General features: G+C 39.3%; 1 protein-coding gene across 1 annotated transcript in view; it reads left to right on the top strand.

The window, feature by feature from the left end:
* LOC136877260 (organic cation transporter protein) overlaps positions 1-20,916 on the top strand; it is a 265,111-nt gene that overhangs the window by 220,576 nt on the left and 23,619 nt on the right. Inside the window, exons 4-5 of the mRNA XM_067151141.2 lie at positions 6,963-7,117; positions 14,299-14,467. Coding sequence (XP_067007242.1) covers positions 6,963-7,117; positions 14,299-14,467 — 324 coding nt within the window. The remainder of the gene's footprint in view (positions 1-6,962; positions 7,118-14,298; positions 14,468-20,916) is intronic.

The following is a 20,916-nucleotide window of genomic DNA, read 5'->3' as shown; positions in this document are numbered from 1 at the left end:
GGCGCCCGCTCAGAAGACTACCATTGACTCCACAGCATAGACGTGCACGCCTGGCATGGTGCCGGGCTAGAGCGACTTGGATGAGGGAATGGCGGAACGTCGTGTTCTCCGATGAGTCACGCTTCTGTTCTGTCAGTGATAGTCACCGCAGACGAGTGTGGCGTCGGCGTGGAGAAAGGTTAAATCCGGCAGTAACTGTGGAGCGCCCTACCGCTAGACAACGCGGCATCATGGTTTGGGGCGCTATTGCGTATGATTCCACGTCACCTCTAGTGCGTATTCAAGGCACGTTAAATGCCCACCGCTACGTGCAGCATGTGCTGCGGCCGGTAGCACTCCCGTACCTTCAGGGGCTGCCCAATGCTCTGTTTCAGCAGGATAATGCCCGCCCACACACTGCTCGCATCTCCCAACAGGCTCCACGAGGTGTACAGATGCTTCCGTGGCCAGCGTACTCTCCGGATCTCTCACCAATCGAACACGTGTGGGATCTCATTGGACGCCGTTTGCAAACTCTGCCCCAGCCTCGTACGGACGACCAACTGTGGCAAATGGTTGACAGAGAATGGAGAACCATCCCTCAGGACACCATCCGCACTCTTATTGACTCTGTACCTCGACGTGTTTCTGCGTGCATCGCCGCTCGCGGTGGTCCTACATCCTACTGAGTCGATGCCGTGCGCATTGTGTAACCTGCATATCGGTTTGAAATAAACATCAATTATTCGTCCGTGCCGTCTCTGTTTTTTCCCCAACTTTCATCCCTTTCGAACCACTCCTTCTTGGTGTTGCATTTGCTCTGTCAGTCAGTGTATCTCGAGGCCTAGGATATGGAAAGCGAAATCTGTCTGCAAACAAATAAGTGTAGAAAACTTCCAGGACGAGGAAATTAGACAGAAGTACATGGATATGATTAGCAGTATTGGCGATTAGGGGGGACGAGGGGGGGGGGCAGTCGCCTCCCCACCAACTTTGTGGAGAAAGCATTACATCGTTATTCCATTTTAGCCAGCTGAAACTAGGAATTATTAAAACAAACAATTTGTACAAACCCCGTTGTCTTATCAACTAATTATTTCCTTTATCTTCTTTAAAAAAATGTTTAAAAATTATTCGCCAAAATGCGCAAAAATGTCGTTCGTCGTGGCTAACCGATTTGTATAGCGCCACAGCAAGTAGTGGAGACTTTGCATGTTTTGTGAGGAAGGGTAGCAGGGGTATTTTCTTTTGTCAAGGTCATGGACACTGAGGTATGATTCGCCCACTTGCCGCGCGCATTCGTCAGTCTGCCAGTCCCTTTGGTTTAGTTTCTTAGTGTGTAGTTAAATACTAAATGATTTTTAATTGTATAATCAATCACTCCATACTTCTATTTAATTGTATTACGTGTGTAATATTGTTCCTTTGATGAAAGTTTTATTATATAGAACGGAATCAGAATCTTAAAAAACTACTGTATTATTACCTCACTTAAGTCAGTAAACTGTTAACATTTACTTCTTTGTAGAAATTCGCTTGGAGAGCTTCAAAAAATTACCGTATTGTAGGTTTTTTTCTGTTTTAGTGTAAATATACCCCCCCCCTCCCTCCCACTTCTAATTCTAAATCGCCGCTACTGATGATTAGTGAGAAGTTCCAAACAGTGGGCAGTGAGCAGGTTCAGGATATAGAAAGAGAATGGGTAACATACAGGGATGCTGTAGTAGGAACAACTGTGTGTAAAGATGGGAAAAGGCAAACATCTAGATGTAATTATGAAGTGAGAGCAGCTTGTAAACGTAAAAAGAAGGCTTATCAGAAGTGGCTCCAAACAAGGGCTGATGCAGACAGGGAATTGTACGCAGATGAAAGAAACAGAGCAAAACGAATAGTTGTTGAATCCAAAAAGAAGTTGTAGGAAGATTTTGGTAATAACCTGGAAAGCCTAGGTCAAGCAGCAGGAAAACCTTTCTGGACAGGAAGGGAGGGAAGAAAGAAATGAACAGTGTTTGGGTAATTCAGGTGAACTCATAAAAGATCATAGGGAATCACTGGACTGGTGGAGGGAATATTTTGAAAATCTTCTCAGCATAAAAGGAAATCTTCCTGATATGGATGTTGAATCCCATAGGGAACCTGAAATATTTGTGCCGAATGAGTTAATTTATAATACCAATAAAAATGGTCCGTTATTGGAAATTATAAATTTTTCAGCTAACTCATTCCTGGTTGCCAGCGTTTTGCCACCGTGTGCTAAGTTGGGCTCGACAGTTGGTACTTAACACACCCAACAAGATGCACGGCTAGTGCATACCATGGAGGCCACTGCGTAGGCTGTTTGCAGCCATCGGCAGTGCCAATGCACTATCAGAGACTTTGTCTCATTACCGAAAATTGAAGCCTGCTTGGCCATCAGATGATATAGATGTTGATTCCTGGTGGTGTCGCGAACAGCCTAGCTGATGGGGAGGAAAAAAATGATGATGGTGAAATTATTGAAAAAGTGGAAAAGGTGGTAAATAAACTCCTTTGTCATAAAGCAGCAGGAATAGATGAAATAAGACCTGAAATTTTGAAGTATAGTGGGAAGGCAGGGATGAAATAGCTTCATAGAGTAATAAGATTAGCATGGAGTGTTGGTAAGGTACCTTCAGATTAGACAAAAGCAGTAATTGCACCTATCTATAAGCAAGAGAACAGGAAGGATTGCAACAACTATCGAGGTATCTCATTGATTAGTATACCAGGCAAAGTATTCACCGGCATCTTGGAAGGGAGGGAGTGATCAGTGGTTGAGAGGAAGTTGGGTGAAAACCAGTGTGGTTTCAGACCACAGAGGGGCTGTCAGGATCATATTTTCAGTATGCACCAGGTAATTGAAAAATGCTTTGAAAGGAATAGAGAGTTTATGTTTATGCTTTGTAGATCTAGGGAAAGTATATGACAGGGTACCGAGGGAAAAGATGTTTGCCGTACTGGGAGACTATGGGATTAAAGGTAGGTTATTAAAATCATTCAAAAGGCATTTATGTTGACAATTGGGTAGCAGTGAGAATGTATGGTAGAACGAGTTCTTGGTTCAGGGTACTTAAAGGGGTTAGACAACGCTATAATCCTTCACCTTTGCTGTTCGTAGTTTACACAGATCATCTTCTGAAAGGTATAAAGTGGCAAGGAGGGATTCAGTTAGGTGGAAATGTAGTAAGCAGTCTGGCCTATGCTGACGAGTTGGTCTTAATGGCAGATTGTTCCAAAAGCCTGCAGTCTAATATCTTGGAACTTGAAAATAGGTGCAATGAATATGGTATGAAAATGAGCTTTTTGAAGACTAAGTTGATGTCATTGGGTAAGAAATCCAAGAGAATTGAATGTCAGATTGGTGATTAAAAGTTGGAACAGGTAGATAATTTCAAGAACTTAGGATGTGTGTTCTCCCAGGATGGTAATATAGTAAGCGAGATTGAATCAAGGTGCAGTAAAGAAAATGCAGTGAGCTCGCAGTTACTATCAATAGTATTCTGTAAGAAGGAAGTCAGCTCCTGGACGAAATTATCTTTACATTGGTCTGTTTTCAGACCAACTTTGCTTTACGGGAGTGAAAGCTTGGTGTACTCAGGATATATTGTTCATAAGTTAGAAGTACAGTAACAGACATGAAAGTAGCGAGAATGATTGCTGGTACAAACAAGTGAGAACAATGGCTGGAGGGTACTCGGAATGAGGAGATAAAGGCTAAATTAGAAATGAACTCTATAGATGAAGCGGTATGCATATAGCGGCTTAAGTGGTGGGGTCATGTGAGGCGAATGGAGGAGGATAGGTTACCTAGAAGAATAATGGACTTGGTTATGGAGGGTAAGTGAAGTAAAGGGAGACCAAGATGACGATGGTTAGACTCAATTTCTTACAATTTAAAGATAAGAGGTATAGAACTAAATGAGGCCACAGCACTAGTTGCAAATAGAGGATTGTGGCAACGTTTAGTAAATTCACAGAGGCTTGCAGACTGAATGCTGAAAGGCATATAATGGTCTATAATGATGATGTATGTATGTAGAACATTGTGAGGAGATCTGCAGCTATTACATCTTTTTATTTCCCTGATAGTTACCAGAGAGGAAATGTTTTCTTCAGCTATCTCTAATAGCACATAAAACTTGTGTTTCAATTAATTGGCACTACTGTTGATTTGTCAGTCAGTCAGGATAATTTAAATAACAAACAGGGACCGGCAAATTCTAAAGCAAGTATGAAGCAATCGTCAGACGTCCTTGCTAATTGCAGAGGACTTCCGTTGCAGGTTAGGGACAGAGGTCAGTGATAGAACGATTCATCGAGTTTTCAGGGCCGTGCTGTTGCCTGGAAGCCACTGATCATACGAACGAATACACCATGTCGCTTAGGGTGGTGCAAACAAGGCTGTCATTGGTCTGTGGAAGAAGGTTTTATGAAATGACAAGCCACGGCATGTGCTGTGGCAGTCAGATGGGCGTTTGTGGACTTGGCGAATGTCTGAGTGTGTTGCGGTGTCAGTGAAATTCATTGGAGGTGGTGTGATGGTCTGGGGATGTTTATCCTAGTTTGGGCTTGGACCATTGGTTCTGGTTGATGGCACAATAAACATTTTAGGCAATAGCATGCTTTCCACTCTGTAGCAACAGTGTGGAATCGGATCTTTTCTGCATCAACATGATAATGCTCCTGTCCACAAAGCAAAGACCAATGCACCGTGGTTCGAAGAAAATCACGTGGATGTGCTCCAAAGATCCGATCCGAATGGTTGAGGTACCATTAATTGGTTCGAAATGTGAGATATGACAGAAAATATGTCACTCGGTGGGCCTCAGTTAACTACCTGAAGGGGAGTGAGATTTTGAGATGTGTAATTTTTGTTTGCGATTAATAATTCCAAAACAAAAAGACATAAGAATGTGGTTTATATTTCAAAAGATCAGGCACCTTACATCCAAATAATAAAATCATCTGAATCCAAAAAATATAATGTAGTAAGGGAGGAGCCTAAAATTTACAGTTGGAAATTAAAAATCTGCGACTCGACTGTGTAAATATCATTTCTGATCCCTCATGTGGGCTGTCATTACAAAGCTCTCCCTGAGCCTGGAATTGTGGCACCACAATGCTTGCTCTATGGCCCTATGACAAACGTACATGGGGTAGAAAATGTGAGAATTTCTTACTTCTCTTAATATATATTTTACAATTAGCCTTACGTTGCACCAATATTGATAGATCTTATGGGACAGGAAAGAACTAGGAGTGGGGAAGAAGCGGCCGTAGCCTTAATTAAGGTACAATCCCAGCATTTTCCTGGTGTGAAAATGGGAAACCACGGAAAACCAGGTCTGCCGACTGTGGGGTTTGAACCCACTATCTCCTGAATGCAAGCTGACAGCTATGTAACTCAAACCGTGCAGCCATTCGCTCGGTGTAACCCACGACTCATAGTGTGTGTATCACTGAATAGAGGATCTTATAGCCAACATAATGGTACCATTTTAGCAGACTTAAGACAGTCAGGGCAGAAGTTACATGGTGCACAAAATTTCAAAAATTACATAATGTTTTGAAACATACCATTGTTGGTATCATTGGGAAGTGGAATTTCAATAGGATTGAACTATGCCATCATAACTCTTCTCAGACTTCAACTTCACAAATCACAACTGCACAGAATCAAACGACTTGCATAAGTGCACACACTGACTGGTACGGAATGATACGGAGTGGTGCAGTTCCCGCATATTTGTATTTGATTAACCATTTATATCACTAGGTGGCCAAGCAAATGAGATAGTTTGCAGTGAATAAAGTGATTTACATAGCCATAAAGAGAAAATCAGTTAATCGGTATTTATTTATTTTGCAGGTAGTGACAATTCTTAACCATATTCTTTAGTTTGCAGTCAGCCTCACCTCCCATTCAATATCAGGCCATCATTGTGCCATTGGAAACTAGAATTCAAATAGGACTGTTGCACAAAGTTGTCACTGGGACTTCCCCTCACCTGTCACCACCATTTTTTTTCTCTCTTTCTTACTCTCTCAGCTTTCTGTTAGGGAAACGAACTCACATTCTTTTAATTAATCAAGCAATATTAACATATTTAAAATAATGAGAATCAAAGCAAAATTGAATTGTAATTGTTCATTATTAACACAAATCCACCTTGAAGTTAAAATATTTTTACTTTCTAGACACGCTTTTTCAAAGTTTGGAAATTAACATATGGTTAAACTGTATATCATAAAATAATTATACTTGCTGATAATTACTTTATAGTAGTAGTGGTGGTAGAAATATAATAATAATAAGAATAAGAATAAGAATAATCCTATTGACCTGGTTTTCTAGGATCTAAACACTTGCAAATAATAGTTAACAGTAGCAGTGGCAGCTACAAATTATTTTTAAAAATTTCTAATATTGAGACACATCTTTTCCCTTTATTGTGCTAAAAAGCCAGAACCAGGGTAGTAGTCGAGTGAAGTACAACTACATTAGCAAAACTTTTGGAGAAATGAAACTTTACTTGGTTGCTCGGAGACAGACAAGGAAGAAAACATCACTAACTACTAAAAATATTTCATCGGTTTAGACTAATTGGTTGATTCTATGCTTAAATGTATAAATCATGCATGCAGAGAATTCATATTTTTCTCTATGAAACTATTCATTAGATTATTTATAGACTATAAAAAAATCAATACTGCATGTAATATAATATTCTCATTCCCAGATCCTGCTTCATTTTTACCATCTGTTTGCTCATTTATACATAGTAAATAGACACTAAGGAGTGCTTCTACAGATAGTTATACCTTCTCCCTTATTTTCCATTTTCAAAATGAAATTCCTGAACATATATCTCCAGTGACTAATTTCTCCTCTATCTAAACTAGCAATAACACTTATGGCGGCCCGCACGGCCTCAGTTTGTCAAGCCCGCTCTCCTGTGTGGCAGGTGGGGCCGGCGGTTTGCATTGCTCGGAGGCCTGGGGCTCACGTGCCTCACGGGCATCCTGCGCTCGCTGTCCCTCAACTACATCATGTTCCAGGTGTGCAACCTTGCTGAAGGCATCGTAGGGGGTGGCATATACACCACTGCCTTTGTCATGGGTGAGTAAGATTCAATATTTTTGTTTATTTTGTTTATCTTCTGTCATCAGCAATAAGCATCGGGCTCCACGGTTGACTTGTCAGTGACTTGGACATGTGCCCTGGGTTTGATTCCCAGCTGGTGTCATGGTTTTTAATTGTATATGGTTAATTCTCTTGGTTTGCAGATTGGGGTATTTGTGCTGTCTTCAACATTCCTGCAGTAATAATAATGCGGCCTCAGCTACTACGTGCAGGCATTTTTATTTGATCCTATATAGGCTTCCTGTGCAACAGTTTCAACGTTCCATTTTACAGTAGGGGAAAGTGGGCTACCTGAGACAGAAAGATTTTGTTTTACATGTTTTCATTAAATCTTAACTTTTATTTGTGAAAGTGTTTGAGTATTATTATATTTTATAATTAATCTTAAAAATGTGTGCCAAGGATCATTATCTTCAAATTACAAGCTGACTTTTATAAAAAACCAAGCCAGACCCCATGGCGCGACAGCCCCGAAGGGACATGGCCTACCAAGTGACCGCTGCTCAGCCCAAAGGCATGCAGATTATGAGGTGTCGTGTTTTCAGCATGAGGAATCCTCTCAGACGGAGGTCGCCATCTCACCATTTAATAGCTCCTCAATTGTAATCATATAGGGCTTAGTGGATCTCGAACCAGCCCTCAGATCCAGGTAAAAATCCCTGATCTGGCTGGGAATAAAATCCGGGGTCTCGAGGTAAGAGGCAGTCACACTACCGCTACTCCGTGGGGCCGGCCTGACTTTTACAAAGTGGCAAAATATCTCTTAGTGGGTCATAGAGTTTCACCTTGAGACAGATATATGATATAGTACATAAAGCATCAGGCAGCCAGTGAATGTTAGCAGTAAACTCAGTACCAAAATACAAGTCTTTTTGTCTGAGCACAAGTTTTTAGCTTTCACAAAATCATTGTAATTTGCTTTGTTGATCATTGCTTCACCTGACACTTCTGGAAAAATGAAACTGTTTCCTATTCCCACTTCTCCTTAGAAATGAAACTAATTGTCACTGCTATGAGAGAGCACTTCACATTTTTCTCTTTAAATCTTAGAAGCACAAAGTCATTCACTTCTGCTTCTTGGGATTGTAGGTCCATTGATGTCAGAGAATGTTCATCTTTGAAGTCACCCTCAGAAGTTGAATGGTCTGAATATTCTGCATCTGTCTCTTTAGAGAACTCTAGGATCTTTTCCTCATCTTTATCAATGCAATTGGGAGGTAGTGTGACTATAGAAACTCCATTTTCTCTTGCCGAGCTGGTGACATCTAATGAAATGTTGATGGATATAATGAGAATACTTGGGTTCTGTTTTGATGATGATGATTCTTTAATGAAATGCTGCAATACTTCATGAAAAATGGCAACGTTCACTGAGGCCAAATCTAAGTTGCCTAGTGGAATGCTACAGAGCATATACTCCTTAAAATACACTTTTGGGAAGATCATAGCCTGTTGTAGTGTAAAACCTTGTGCACTTACAATGCAACAGGTGGTTACAAGCTCACCTCTCTCAGCGCTGGTCATCTTGCAAACTTGCTTGGTCCCTTTTTCAGCAATTATTTTTTTCAGGTTTTGCACAGTCGCAACCCTAGTCTGTCCTACAGTAAGTTGAAAATTCTAGAACCATCACAAAATGTACAACTTCTTTCCAGGCCAATTTCAAGGTTTGCATAGAAAAAATGTATGTTCTGGAGGTTGAAAGCAATTGCATGGGAAAGGCTGCATGCTTCAGGGTTGCCTGTGTTAAGTTATGGACATCTCTTTAAAAAGCCCCTAATCCATTCACATCCTGTTTTTTATTTTCCAAGAATCCAGCATTTTCAAATTGTTGTTTAATGCTGTTTCATATGCATTTTTCAGAAATTGGCCAGTTCTAACCCATAGTAAATCCTTGAAGATTGCAACAGAAACCCTTTCTTTTCTTTCTCAATGATGCTGGGATTTATACCTTGGTCAGAACGACATAGCTTCATCAATTAGTTTTCTTAGATTTTTTAATATATTGTATCACAGTCTTGAACATCTGCTCTATAAATGTTCATGTTTTCTTTTAATGCAAGTTTCACAGAACTTTCCACTTTTTTGGCTATGAAGGACCCTTTTATTTCCTTTATGATTTATACCTATTCCTGAAACATGAAATATGTAATTATACATAGATTTATCATAAAAATTAATGAGGTTCACAGTGCCCCACATCACATGTCACTTAGTAACAGCTTGTGGTAAACTTGCTAACACAAATCAGGGTTTAAAAAAAAAAAATTATGTTAATCTGTAGTAAAGAAATATGCAAATGACCTGCAATAAGTCACATTTTTCTTACCTGATAGTGCAGGTGTTTAGTTAAGGGACTAATTCACTGAATTAGTGTTTACCACAAAGATAAGAACTACGTATTATTTATTTTCCAACAACACAACATATATATTCATGGCTACTGTCATTAGACTTCACTCATTTGCCATCCTTGTCCCATCATGCATCACCTGCCACATAGTCCAAGTAACACAGATTGATCTCCACCCAGTGTCTGCCTTTTTGAGACCAGCAGTAGACAAACTTCTTAACCAGATTTTTTGTAACTGCAGGCAACTAGAGACCTCAATTGCTAACAAAAAAAATTACATCCATACTGAAAAATAATAGTATGTTTACTAAAGCAAGAATGCTTAAGCTGAGCGGTTTGATATCTCAAAACCTACTGCCTAGTAGTACAAGCAGACTGATAAACTATTCATATTTTAGAGGGAATATCTCATTGTGGAATATGTCTCAATGTGGACCACTCTTTCCTACCAGATAGCAGAGTAAACTGGAATTCTATTAGGCAATCTATGGCTGAGTTTTTATTTTGTTAGGTAAATACCAAATGTGTCACCCGAGATCTTTTACATACCAACATCACATGACATGGAGAGTTGGAATGAGCTTTTCTTTTTTTTCCTACTGTTTAAGAATGACAACCTGTGCCAGGTTTGAACCTGCAATTTTGGGATTCGGAGGCCTACACTCTACCACTGATCTACAGAAGGAGCTAACATTCCTGCAACTCTCACACCACACACAACACTATCCTCTACCCATAGTTACCACACAACTTCCCATACACAGTAGATACTGCCCATTCTCATTGCCTTACAAGGGCTACATCCAGCTACTATAACAACATAAAATTACATCAGAAACCAGTAAGTGGGATATTTAAATTTATTCCCCTGGGGTTCACAACTTATGAGACAGTATATGGTGACCACAGGACCTACCTGTGTCTAGTGTGGAGCAAAAATGGCCAGCTGGGCACCATGGGAATTTGACTTCTCTTTGGCATGTGCTATATGCTCTGAAAGTTTTTTTCCAATACAGTGTGGTTGTGGAAGCTAAATATCCTTCTGGATCTAGTATGCTTCCAAAAGTCAAGAAGGAGTTTAACCATTACTATAATAGGATCAACAATCTTTCATAATACTGATTTCAGTTCCTGTAGATGTTTGTCCTTCTAAATTTCAAACTGATAAAGAATGAAACACAAAATAGAAATGCCCATCCTGAACCACCTTCCAAAACAGCTGTGATTGCAAGTCATCTGGCTAATGCTGACGACGGTTGGTTTGCAAGCTACACTGCCAGGTCTAGTATTTTAAAATAATATGTTAGTACCTTCACAGATCATGGATAAAAGCTGGAAATATGGAAAGAATATAGTAATGACTTTTATAGACTTAAAAAAGGCATACGACAGCATCCCAAGAACATATGTTTGGGAAAGCATTGACACAAAGGGGGATTGGCAAGGAACTAATAACAATGATAAAAGCAATATATGATATCTGTTACAGCTGTGTGAAGACAACAGTGGGTAGAAGTGAATGGTTTTGAATTGTCAATGGGCTAAAACAAAGGAGTGCATTGTCACCTTTACTGTTCATAATGGTGGTGGATGACATCATGAAGGCAGTAAGGGGAGATTGTGAAGGTAAAAGAATGAATGTAATTTTGTTTGCGGATGATGTTGTGATCTAGGGAGAAGAAGAGGAGTATGTACAACAACAGCTGAAGGTACTGAATAGAAGATTTGAGCAATGGGGATTAATGTGGAGAAGAGGAAGACGGTGGTGGTGAGGAGAAGAAGTAAAGAAGGAAAAAGAACTATCAGAATTGGAGACAAGGAATTGGAAATAATAGAACACTTCAAATATTTGGGAAATGAACTGACTGAAAATGGAAGACTGGATACAAAAATTAGTAGAAGCGCACAACTTGGGAGTGCCTTCTACCACCAGGTACAGAGATTAATATAGAATGAAGATGTACCAATGAAGGCTAAACAAGTAATATGCAAGTGATATTACTTACCTATAATGACATAATGCAGCAGAATCCTGGACAATGCTCAGAGAAATGAGAGTAGAATACCGGCAGCTGAAATGAAATTCTTGAGGAGTATGGTACAAAAGACAAGGATAGGGTGAGAAAAGAGCTAAATGTGCAAAAACTAAATGACAAACTGGAACAGAATAGATTGAGGTGGTTTGGGCATGTCAGGCAGATGAAAGAAGAAAGATTTCCAAGACAAGCACTGGAAAAATGGATGACAGGGAAGAGAGAATGAGAAAGACCAAGATTACAATGGATGGACTCTGAGAAAAACAGCATAGGACAACGGAACCTGGGCTGGAACACAGCATTGGATGAGGAAGGGTGGAGAGGGGGAAACCATTTTTTTTCCCCACCCAGTGTCAGGTGGAAAAGGGGAAATGATGGTGATTAGAACCCAGATATTTTTGCAGTTATGGGTTATAATGCAGACTTATTGAAGCGAGTAACAAGCATACTCTAGCCTGCACAATGGTTATGCTGTCTAATGTGGGATAAACATTAGGGATACGGCCCATCAGAACCCTTAGAATTTATGTTATTCTCACTACATTATGAAAGAATTTGCATTCTAACCTATAACTGCCTAAAAATTCGGGATGTAAAGATGATATTAGTACGGTACCTGATAGAAGTCTAGTTCCATTGTCCAACCTTTTGGTAATCTAAACATGATCAGTTGGAAAATGGATGTCTTTAATATTAGTTCTCCATCTTCATTATGCACTCTGTCAACACCATTTGAATGTGTTCATTCACCAAGCAATTTTCTTAAATTTCTACTGATTTGTCAAAGGAAAAGTGAAGTAGAACATTCTGGTAAGGATATACCCATCCAAGCACAGTATGATACCTTTTGAATTTCTTGATAATTCCCTAAGCCTAAGAATGAAAAGCAATCCATACATGGGCTACAGAGAATTTTAAGTTTCCATTGAACCAAAATATCAGTAAAACTTCTTCATTGTCACAGTCAGCCACTCTATTTGAGTGAGTTGGCTCAGCCAATGGGCAATGCACTTCAAAGATAATGGGTACTGTACAACACATAGTTAAACTACATCAAAGAACAGTCATATTTTGAAATAAATACCTTTTCTGTAACTGTAGTATTACATAGCTGCCACTATCACCTATCTATAAGCAAGAGAATAGAAAGAACTGCAACAACAATGGACACCAGACAAGGTGTTCATACATTTTATAAAAGAGGATGCAATCAATGGTGGAGAGCAAATTATATGTAAACCAGTGTCGTTTCAGACCACAGACAGGCTGTCAATCAGATTTTCAGTATGGTATGTATCAAGTAAATGAAAAATTCTACAAGGAATAGACAATTATGCTTATGTTTCATGGATTTTCTTTTTCTTTCTTTTTTTTCTTTTCTTTTGTTTTGGTTTTGGTGGTTTAATGTTGCACTAACACATCAAAGGGTTCTCAGCGATATAAGGATGAGAAAGGGTTATGATTGGGAAGGTAGCAACTGTGGCCTTAACTGAGGTATAACCCCCAATATGGGGGTGGTCTTTCACCACACAAAACTATCTTCAGGGTTGCCAACGGTGGGACTTGAGCCCACCATCTCCCAAATGCACTCTCAGAGACAGTAATCCTAACCATGAGGTCAACTCTCTCTTTGTTACATATATCTAGAGAAGGTATTATGATAGAGTACCAAGGAAAAGGATGTTGGCCATACTGAGGTAATATGGATCGGAGGTGGGTTATTACAGACAATCAAGGGTATTTATGTTGATGAATGAACCACACTGAGAATTGATAGCAAAATAAGTTCTTAGTTCAAACTGGTTCTAGGGGTTAGACAAGGCTCCACTTTCACCCTTATTGTTCATAGTTTATGTGGATCATTTACTGAAAGTTATAACATGACAGGAAGGGATTCATTTGGGTGGAAACGTGTAAATTTCCAAGGCTTAAGTTATGCCAGTTGAGAAGAAACCAAACACAACTGGAAGTTGCATGGGGAATACAAAACTGGAACAGGTGGATCATTTCAAGTATGCAGGTTGTGTAATTTTGCAGGATGATAATGTTGTAACAGAAATCAAATCAAAGTGCAGCAGTGAGCTCATAATTGCGATCAATAGTACTCTGCAAGGAAAAAAAAGAAGGCCTCAGACGAAATTATGTTTATGTTGGTCTCTTTTCAGACTGACTCTCCTGTATGAGAGTTTGAGCTGGGTGGACACAGGATATCTTATTCATATTTAAAGTAACAGACATGAATGTAGTGAGGATGATTGCTGGTGCTAACAGGTGGGAATGATGGTAGATGGGTATTTACAATGAGAAGATGAAGGATAAGTTAGGAGTTAATTCGATGGATAGATGAAGATATATGTATAAAGAACCAGCCCATTGAGTTGACTTTCACTTGTTTATTGTCAGTTTCTGTTTATTTTCTTTTGTAAAATTTCCACCAGGGTGTCTAACCCCTAGTCACCCCTCTTGGCTATGCCCCTGGTCTGTAAGTATAGTATAATTTCAACCTTTGTTTATATTATTTTCATCTTGTAAACTACAATACGTATAACTAACTGAAAATATTAATTCTAAATCTATATGAGCCTAGGAACAATTTTGGGACTACGTCTTTCTTTTAAGTGTACTCTTATCCGTGCGTTCTTACTGTACATGGTAAGTCGCTGCTCTCTATCTGTTCCTAGATATACATATTTCACACCTGCTAGCTTTCTTATGTAACCTTAACTCTAAATCTAGTAAATTAAATAAGTAAAGAAGACTTTTTTGCTTAGGCTTGGAGCTAATGGGTCCCAAGAAACGTGTCTTAGGTGGAGCCATCATGAGTACATACAACCCAACTGGTGAGCTGATCATGGGCTCAATATCCTGGTACTTCCAAGACTGGCGAAAGATACTCATGGTTATCTATGTTCCGTCTGTACTCTTTCTTTCTTATTACTGGTAAGCTGTACACTAATGAACTATAATTATGTACTAGTATTTAACTATTCAGTTTGTCTAATTAAGCCTATTATTGAATAAATAATGTTTTGTTATTTATATTATTTCAATTTAATCATTCAATTTCAATTAATTATAACTTTACTAACATATAAATCACAAAAACATGTAATTGAGTATAACTCAATAGGCTGTGATGAATTTTGTTTGCTTCATCTGTTTTGTTGAAATAGAAGAAAATATACTGTAAGTTGTTTTGTTGATCAGGTAATTCAGAGTGAACACAAAAATTGCATTCCATATTCATGCTAACTGCTTGCAAAATTGTCATTTTCATATATGAGAAATTTGTCTAGTCAAAATTTGTGAGTTGTAATTCACATTATCATTCATATGCAAATTGGGAGAGAGAGAGAGAAGAAAAATTATTGTTTGAACTACAGCGGAACCTCGATATCTTGAAGCACCTCGGGAGCTAAATTTTATTTTGAGTTCTCAAAATTTCAAGATATAGAGAATACCCTTTTTGAGCATGTATAGCACATGATTCAATTATATGTATCAGCGGGCATAAACTGAATAGGCCTACAGTATTTTTAAGAGTATTTAAAAATATATGAACATAGGCAACAGAATACAGTACATACAGTAGTAAAACAAGTAATACACCATCGTTAACACCTTTGGAAAAAAAATGTCTGTCTCTTCCGTTTTTTTACTGTTAACCTTCTTTCCTTCCACTTATTTTTTTACCAGCATGAATCCTCTCAGAATTCTCTGAACAGCCCTCTTCCTACGGAAATGCATCAAGTTTTTAATCACCTCTTGGTCCATGGGTTATAGTTTGGATGTTAAGTTCAGTGGCAAGAAGGCCATGCTCAATGCATTTAACTCCTGAACGAGCCCCTTGGGATGAGCAGGGCAGTTGTCTACGAAAAGGAAGATTTTTCTCCCTTCGCACTGAAACTTCTCATCAATACCATGCATCCAAGATTCGTAAATGGAGCTTTTCGTGCACGACTTCCGTGGTTGCTTTCGTATGTGACCAGTAATGAATTCACACCCGAGAAATAGCGAGGCTTCGCCAATTTGCCGATCACTAGAAGTTTTAGTTTTTCGGCCCCAGTCATATTAGCTCCCAGCATCACTGTAACCCTTTATTTACTTGTTAACCACAAATGCTGTATTGCACAGTTGATGTACAAAATTCAAGTTACAGAGTATTTTTTTGTTTCAAGGGAGGAAACGTTTGCTTCTACAAATCAAGAAATTCGTGTAACCAAATTTTGAGTAATAGAGAAATAAATACTTGTGAAGAATAGGACAAACGGCCGGGAAATTGTAGTTACTTAGAGATATTGAAAATTCGAGTAATCGAGTTTCGAGATATCGAGGTTCATCTGTATGTGTGTCTATTTTCATCAGATGTTCATCATATTTGATATTTTTTTTGCTAGGGGCTTCACGTCGCACCGACACAGATAGGTCTTATGGCGACGATGGGATAGGAAAGGGCTAGGAAATGGAAGGAAGCGGCCGTGGCCTTAATTAAGGTACAGCCCCAGCATTTGCCTGGCGTGAAAATGGGAAACCACGGAAAACCATTTTCAGGGCTGCCGATAGTGGGATTCGAACCTACTATCTCCCGGATGCAAGCTCACAGCCGCGCGCCTCTACGCGCACGACCAGCTCGCCCGGTATTTGATATTTAGCATGCAGTTTAAAAAATTGATTTTGAAAGCACAACTCCTCTTATAAGAATGTGAGTGAAAATGAAAAACCTTGGCCACATTGAAAGATAGAAAAGTTTTCCACTTAGTTTAAAAAATAATAATTAAAGTAAAATATGTTTGACTAGTCCTCATTATTATAAGTTAAAAACTTCATTTTCCCGTATTGAACTGAGATTCACAATTGAAATGTCAAAGAAGGTTCAACCTTTTCAATACAAAACGTGTTGTATAAGAAGTTCACAACATAATATTTATTGAATAATAAGGACCGGTTTCGACGCTCACTGCGTCATCATCAGCTATAAAGATCAACAAATAGGCAAAGTACATGTCATGAATGATTTACATTAATAACTCTTGTATGGCTGAATACAAATGGTAAACTGCTTTGTCATAAAAACTAGGAGAAACTTGAGTAAAATATGATAATGTGATGTGACACGTAAAACATAGTGGTTTGATGGGTAAAAATTATGCATAAAATTGAACTGATGCTATGAGCATGAGAGTCTGAATATGGTGATAAAACTATGTGGTAAAAATAAAATGGTAAAATTGTCCACTCTTCTGTTGTTCACTTCAGGCACATAAGTCCAGGTCCGATGTTATATAGTCAAACCAATAAAAAGATTTTTGTCGAGGCCGGGACACCTGATGTTGGGCGATTGAATAAGGTTGCTCTTCAAATTAGTCTCAGCTCAACAGGGTAGTGAATCTTAATCTTTAAGATTCACTACCCTGTTGAGCTGAGACTAATTTGAAGAGCAACCTTATTCAATCGCCCAACATCAGGTGTCCCGGCCTCGACAAAAATCTTTTTATTGGTTTGACTATATAACATCGGACCTGGACTTATGTGCCTGAAGTGAACAACAGAAGAGTGGACAATTTTACCATTTTATTTTTACCACATAGTTTTATCACCATATTCAGACTCTCATGCTCATAGCATCAGTTCAATTTTATGCATAATTTTTACCCATCAAACCACTATGTTTTACGTGTCACATCACATTATCATATTTTACTCAAGTTTCTCCTAGTTTTTATGACAAAGCAGTTTACCATTTGTATTCAGCCATACAAGAGTTATTAATGTAAATCATTCATGACATGTACTTTGCCTATTTGTTGATCTTTATAGCTGATGATGACGCAGTGAGCGTCGAAACCGGTCCTTATTATTCAATAAATATTATGTTGTGAACTTCTTATACAACACGTTTTGTATTGAAAAGGTTGAACCTTCTTTGACATTTCAATAGTCCTCATTACTACCCAATCAGAATTCATGCCGTCATATATTCAACCAGATGACAGACTGCACAGCGCAAACCAATCAGAGGTAGTGTGCTCAGAGATCCAACCAAACGTCAGACTGCTCAGCGCGACCCAATCGGAGGTCGTGCTTTCAGATACTCAATCAGACGTCAGACTTCACGGCCCAAACCAGTCGGAGGTCACACACTCGTTTATAAATGCAACTGCCTCCCAAACAACCAGCGCAGTCGCCAGCGAGATACAGGAGAGAGCACCTACACGACGCCATAGAAGATGACTACCGCAGCAGTAGTCGAAACGTCTGAAAGGAACGAGAGGAGTGCATCACGGCATAATAGCCCGGAAGATTTTTATTATGTTGACACCGGCCGTGAAAGCCTTCATACTTTGAGGACACAGTAGATTTGTCATCAACAACAAGATTTCGGGAAAGCTCTTTTAATAATAGTATGACAGTAATCAGCTTCAGGGATCCTGCATTAACGGAATTCAAGAGAAACTTTTATAAAATTAAAATAAACAACATTTGCCTTGGATAGAGCTGAGAACATCCTTGTGAAAAGTAGAACAGTGACTAAGAAAAGTTAATTTCCAAAAACTTTTTATTAGTAGACACCTAGAAAATCATACATCATAGTGGAAAAAGTACTGGGAACAAAAACATTTTTTAACATCTGTACAAATTAATAGATATAGTTTTAATATAGGTTAAAATAAGTAAATCCATTTCCCTTTCCATTTCACTGCCCCATTCAACCATCAACATTGATTTTAATTTTTTTTTTAAATTCACATAGATTTTAAGCGAAACAAGGTACTCATTAAGATATTTTTTAGAAGATAACATACTTTGTAATTCCACCTAAATGCTGTAATATAGCTGAGAATGTTCCAATTGGAACAAAACATGTACTGTAAATGATTAATTGATTTGCCTAAAGCAAATATGAGTATTAAAAAGGTGGAAACTCACTTTTATTCATTCAATATCTCATACAACCAGTGTTCTAAGTCAATTATGGACTATTTTGGTGCCAGCCATTGGCAGGCTGCAAAACGTATCCTACATTATCTCAAGGGAACACTGGACTTAAGTATCACTTTCGCAGTGAGAGTGGGCATTCTAGCTGGTTATGTTGACGCTGACTAGGCTGCTTGCATTGATGACACGAGATCCTACACTGGATACACCTTCACAATGAGTAGAGGTCCTGTTTCCTGAGAGTAAAGGAAAAAGCGCACAGTTGTGCTTTCATCTACAGAGTCTGGCTCTCAGTGATGCCTCCAAGGAGGCAATACACCCATGACGGCTGTCCTAGGAAATCAGTAAAAGTCTACTGCCAGCTGTCAATCTGCACATTGACAATCAAGGACCATAGAAATTGGCTGAGAATCCTGTGTTCCACTCATGCATAAAGCATATTCATGTGCATCATCATTTTGCGAGGCCGGGCTGAGTGGCTCAGACTGTTGAGGGGCTGGTCTTCTGAACTTAACTTGGCAGGTTCCATCCTGGCTCAGTTTGGTGGTATTTGAAGGTGCTCAAATACGTCAGTCTTGTGTCGGTAGATTTACTGGCCTATAAAAGAACTTATGCAGGACAAAATTCCGGCACCTTGACGTCTCTGAAAACCTTCAAAAAAGTAGTTAGTGGGATGTAAAAACAATGATATTAAAAAATATAATTTTTTGAGGAAAGTTCTGTCTGCTGAGGAAAGTTCTGTCTGCTGAGGAAATCAGCCTGAATATTTTGCAATGGAAGCGATGCCACCGGATGTGCTCACAAAAGGATTGCCTAGGGTCAAGCACTGGAAGTGTTTGAGCAACCTCTGTCTCAAGAGGTGAACTATTCGGGCATTTATCACTTTAAGAGGGGGTGTTAAATATGCTTCAAATCGAGCTGCCCTCTAGTGGTGCCACCTAGTATTCTTTGGTGTTTTCTCTTTGGTAATGACCAGCCATCTTTTGTTCAGTTCAGTTCATGCCATTCACTTGACTTGTTCTTATGGATTCGTTGTATTAAACTTGTTCCATTTCACATTCAATAAACCAGCACTCTAATGTAACGGGCATTATTATTCATTTTGCAGTTCCAGTTTACCAGATACTGTTCGCAAGCCTCTTCCATTCTGTCCCTGTTTTCTTTACAGTTGGTTAGGAAAGGGCTAGGAGTGGGAAGGAAGCGGCCATGGCCTTAATTAATGTACAGCCTCAGCATTTGCCTGGTGTGAAAATGGAAACCACGGAAAACCATATTCAAGGCTGCCAACAGTGAGGTTCAAATCCACTATCTCCCGGATGCAAGCTCATAGCCGCACGCCCCTAACTGCACGGCCAACTCTCCCGGTCATTCTGTCTTATTGAGATATGTTCTGTTGTTAATGATGTCTTCCAGTGTCCTTCCCCGATCTGCAACGTCCATCTTTACGATGTCCAGCCAGTGGGTTCTTGGTCTTCGCACCGTCTGTTTTCCTGCCACATGTCTCTCCAAATTAACATAAGCTGTCCTTGTTGCCTCCATCCTCATTACATGCCAAACCACCTCAGTATGGTCATTCTGACTCGATCTAACAATGATGTTTCAATCCCAGCTTCCTTTCTAACCACATCATTCCTTAACTTGTCCAGTTTTGGTTTTTTGAATTGTGGACCTAAGGAACTTCATCTCAGATGCCTGCAAACTTGATGAGTCCTCCTTAGTGAGGGTGCAGGTTTCAATACCATAGGTTAAGATTGGTATCAAGTACTGTTTGAACATTGCCAGCTTTGATTTTGTTGGTTCTTTGGGATCCCAGAGGAGCGCTCATAACTTGCTGCATTCTATTCACTACCTCCTCTATGGCTAGTATATCTCAAGATATTACTCTGCCGGGGTATGTAAAGTTTTCCACACTTTCTAGTGGATGGTTTCCTAGCATGATGTTCGCTGGTCATCCCTCTGTTTATTGCCATCACTACTGTTTTGGGTTTGCTTATCTTGAGATTGAATTCCTGGAACTTAAACCCAGGTGACTAATATTAATGAAGTAACGAAATTTACTTACAATAAGATACAAAAGTTGTAAAAGCAACTGGAATTGATAAACAATAATCACCACTTTTTTTTTTTTTTTTTTTTTTTTGCTAGTGGCTTTACGTCGCACCGACACAGATAGGTATTTTGGCAATGATGGGATAGGAAACACCTAGGAGTTGCAAGGAAGCGGCCATGGCCTTAATTAAGGTACAGCCCCAGCACTTGCCTGGTGGGAAAATGGGAAACTATGGAAAACCATCTTCAGGGCTGCCAACAGTGGGATTCGAAACCACTATCTCCCAGATGCAAGCTCACAACCGCGCACCCCTAACCGCACAGCCAACTCGCCCAGTATAATTACCACCACCACTACCACTGGCGATATACTGAAATTGGAGATCGTCTAGATCTCACGTTCA

Source organism: Anabrus simplex, chromosome 1, assembly GCF_040414725.1.
Source record: "Anabrus simplex isolate iqAnaSimp1 chromosome 1, ASM4041472v1, whole genome shotgun sequence".
In the NCBI taxonomy this organism is placed as follows: domain Eukaryota; kingdom Metazoa; phylum Arthropoda; class Insecta; order Orthoptera; family Tettigoniidae; genus Anabrus; species Anabrus simplex.
Note: the sequence above shows the minus strand (reverse complement) of the source record. Positions and strands in the feature narration are given on the sequence as shown.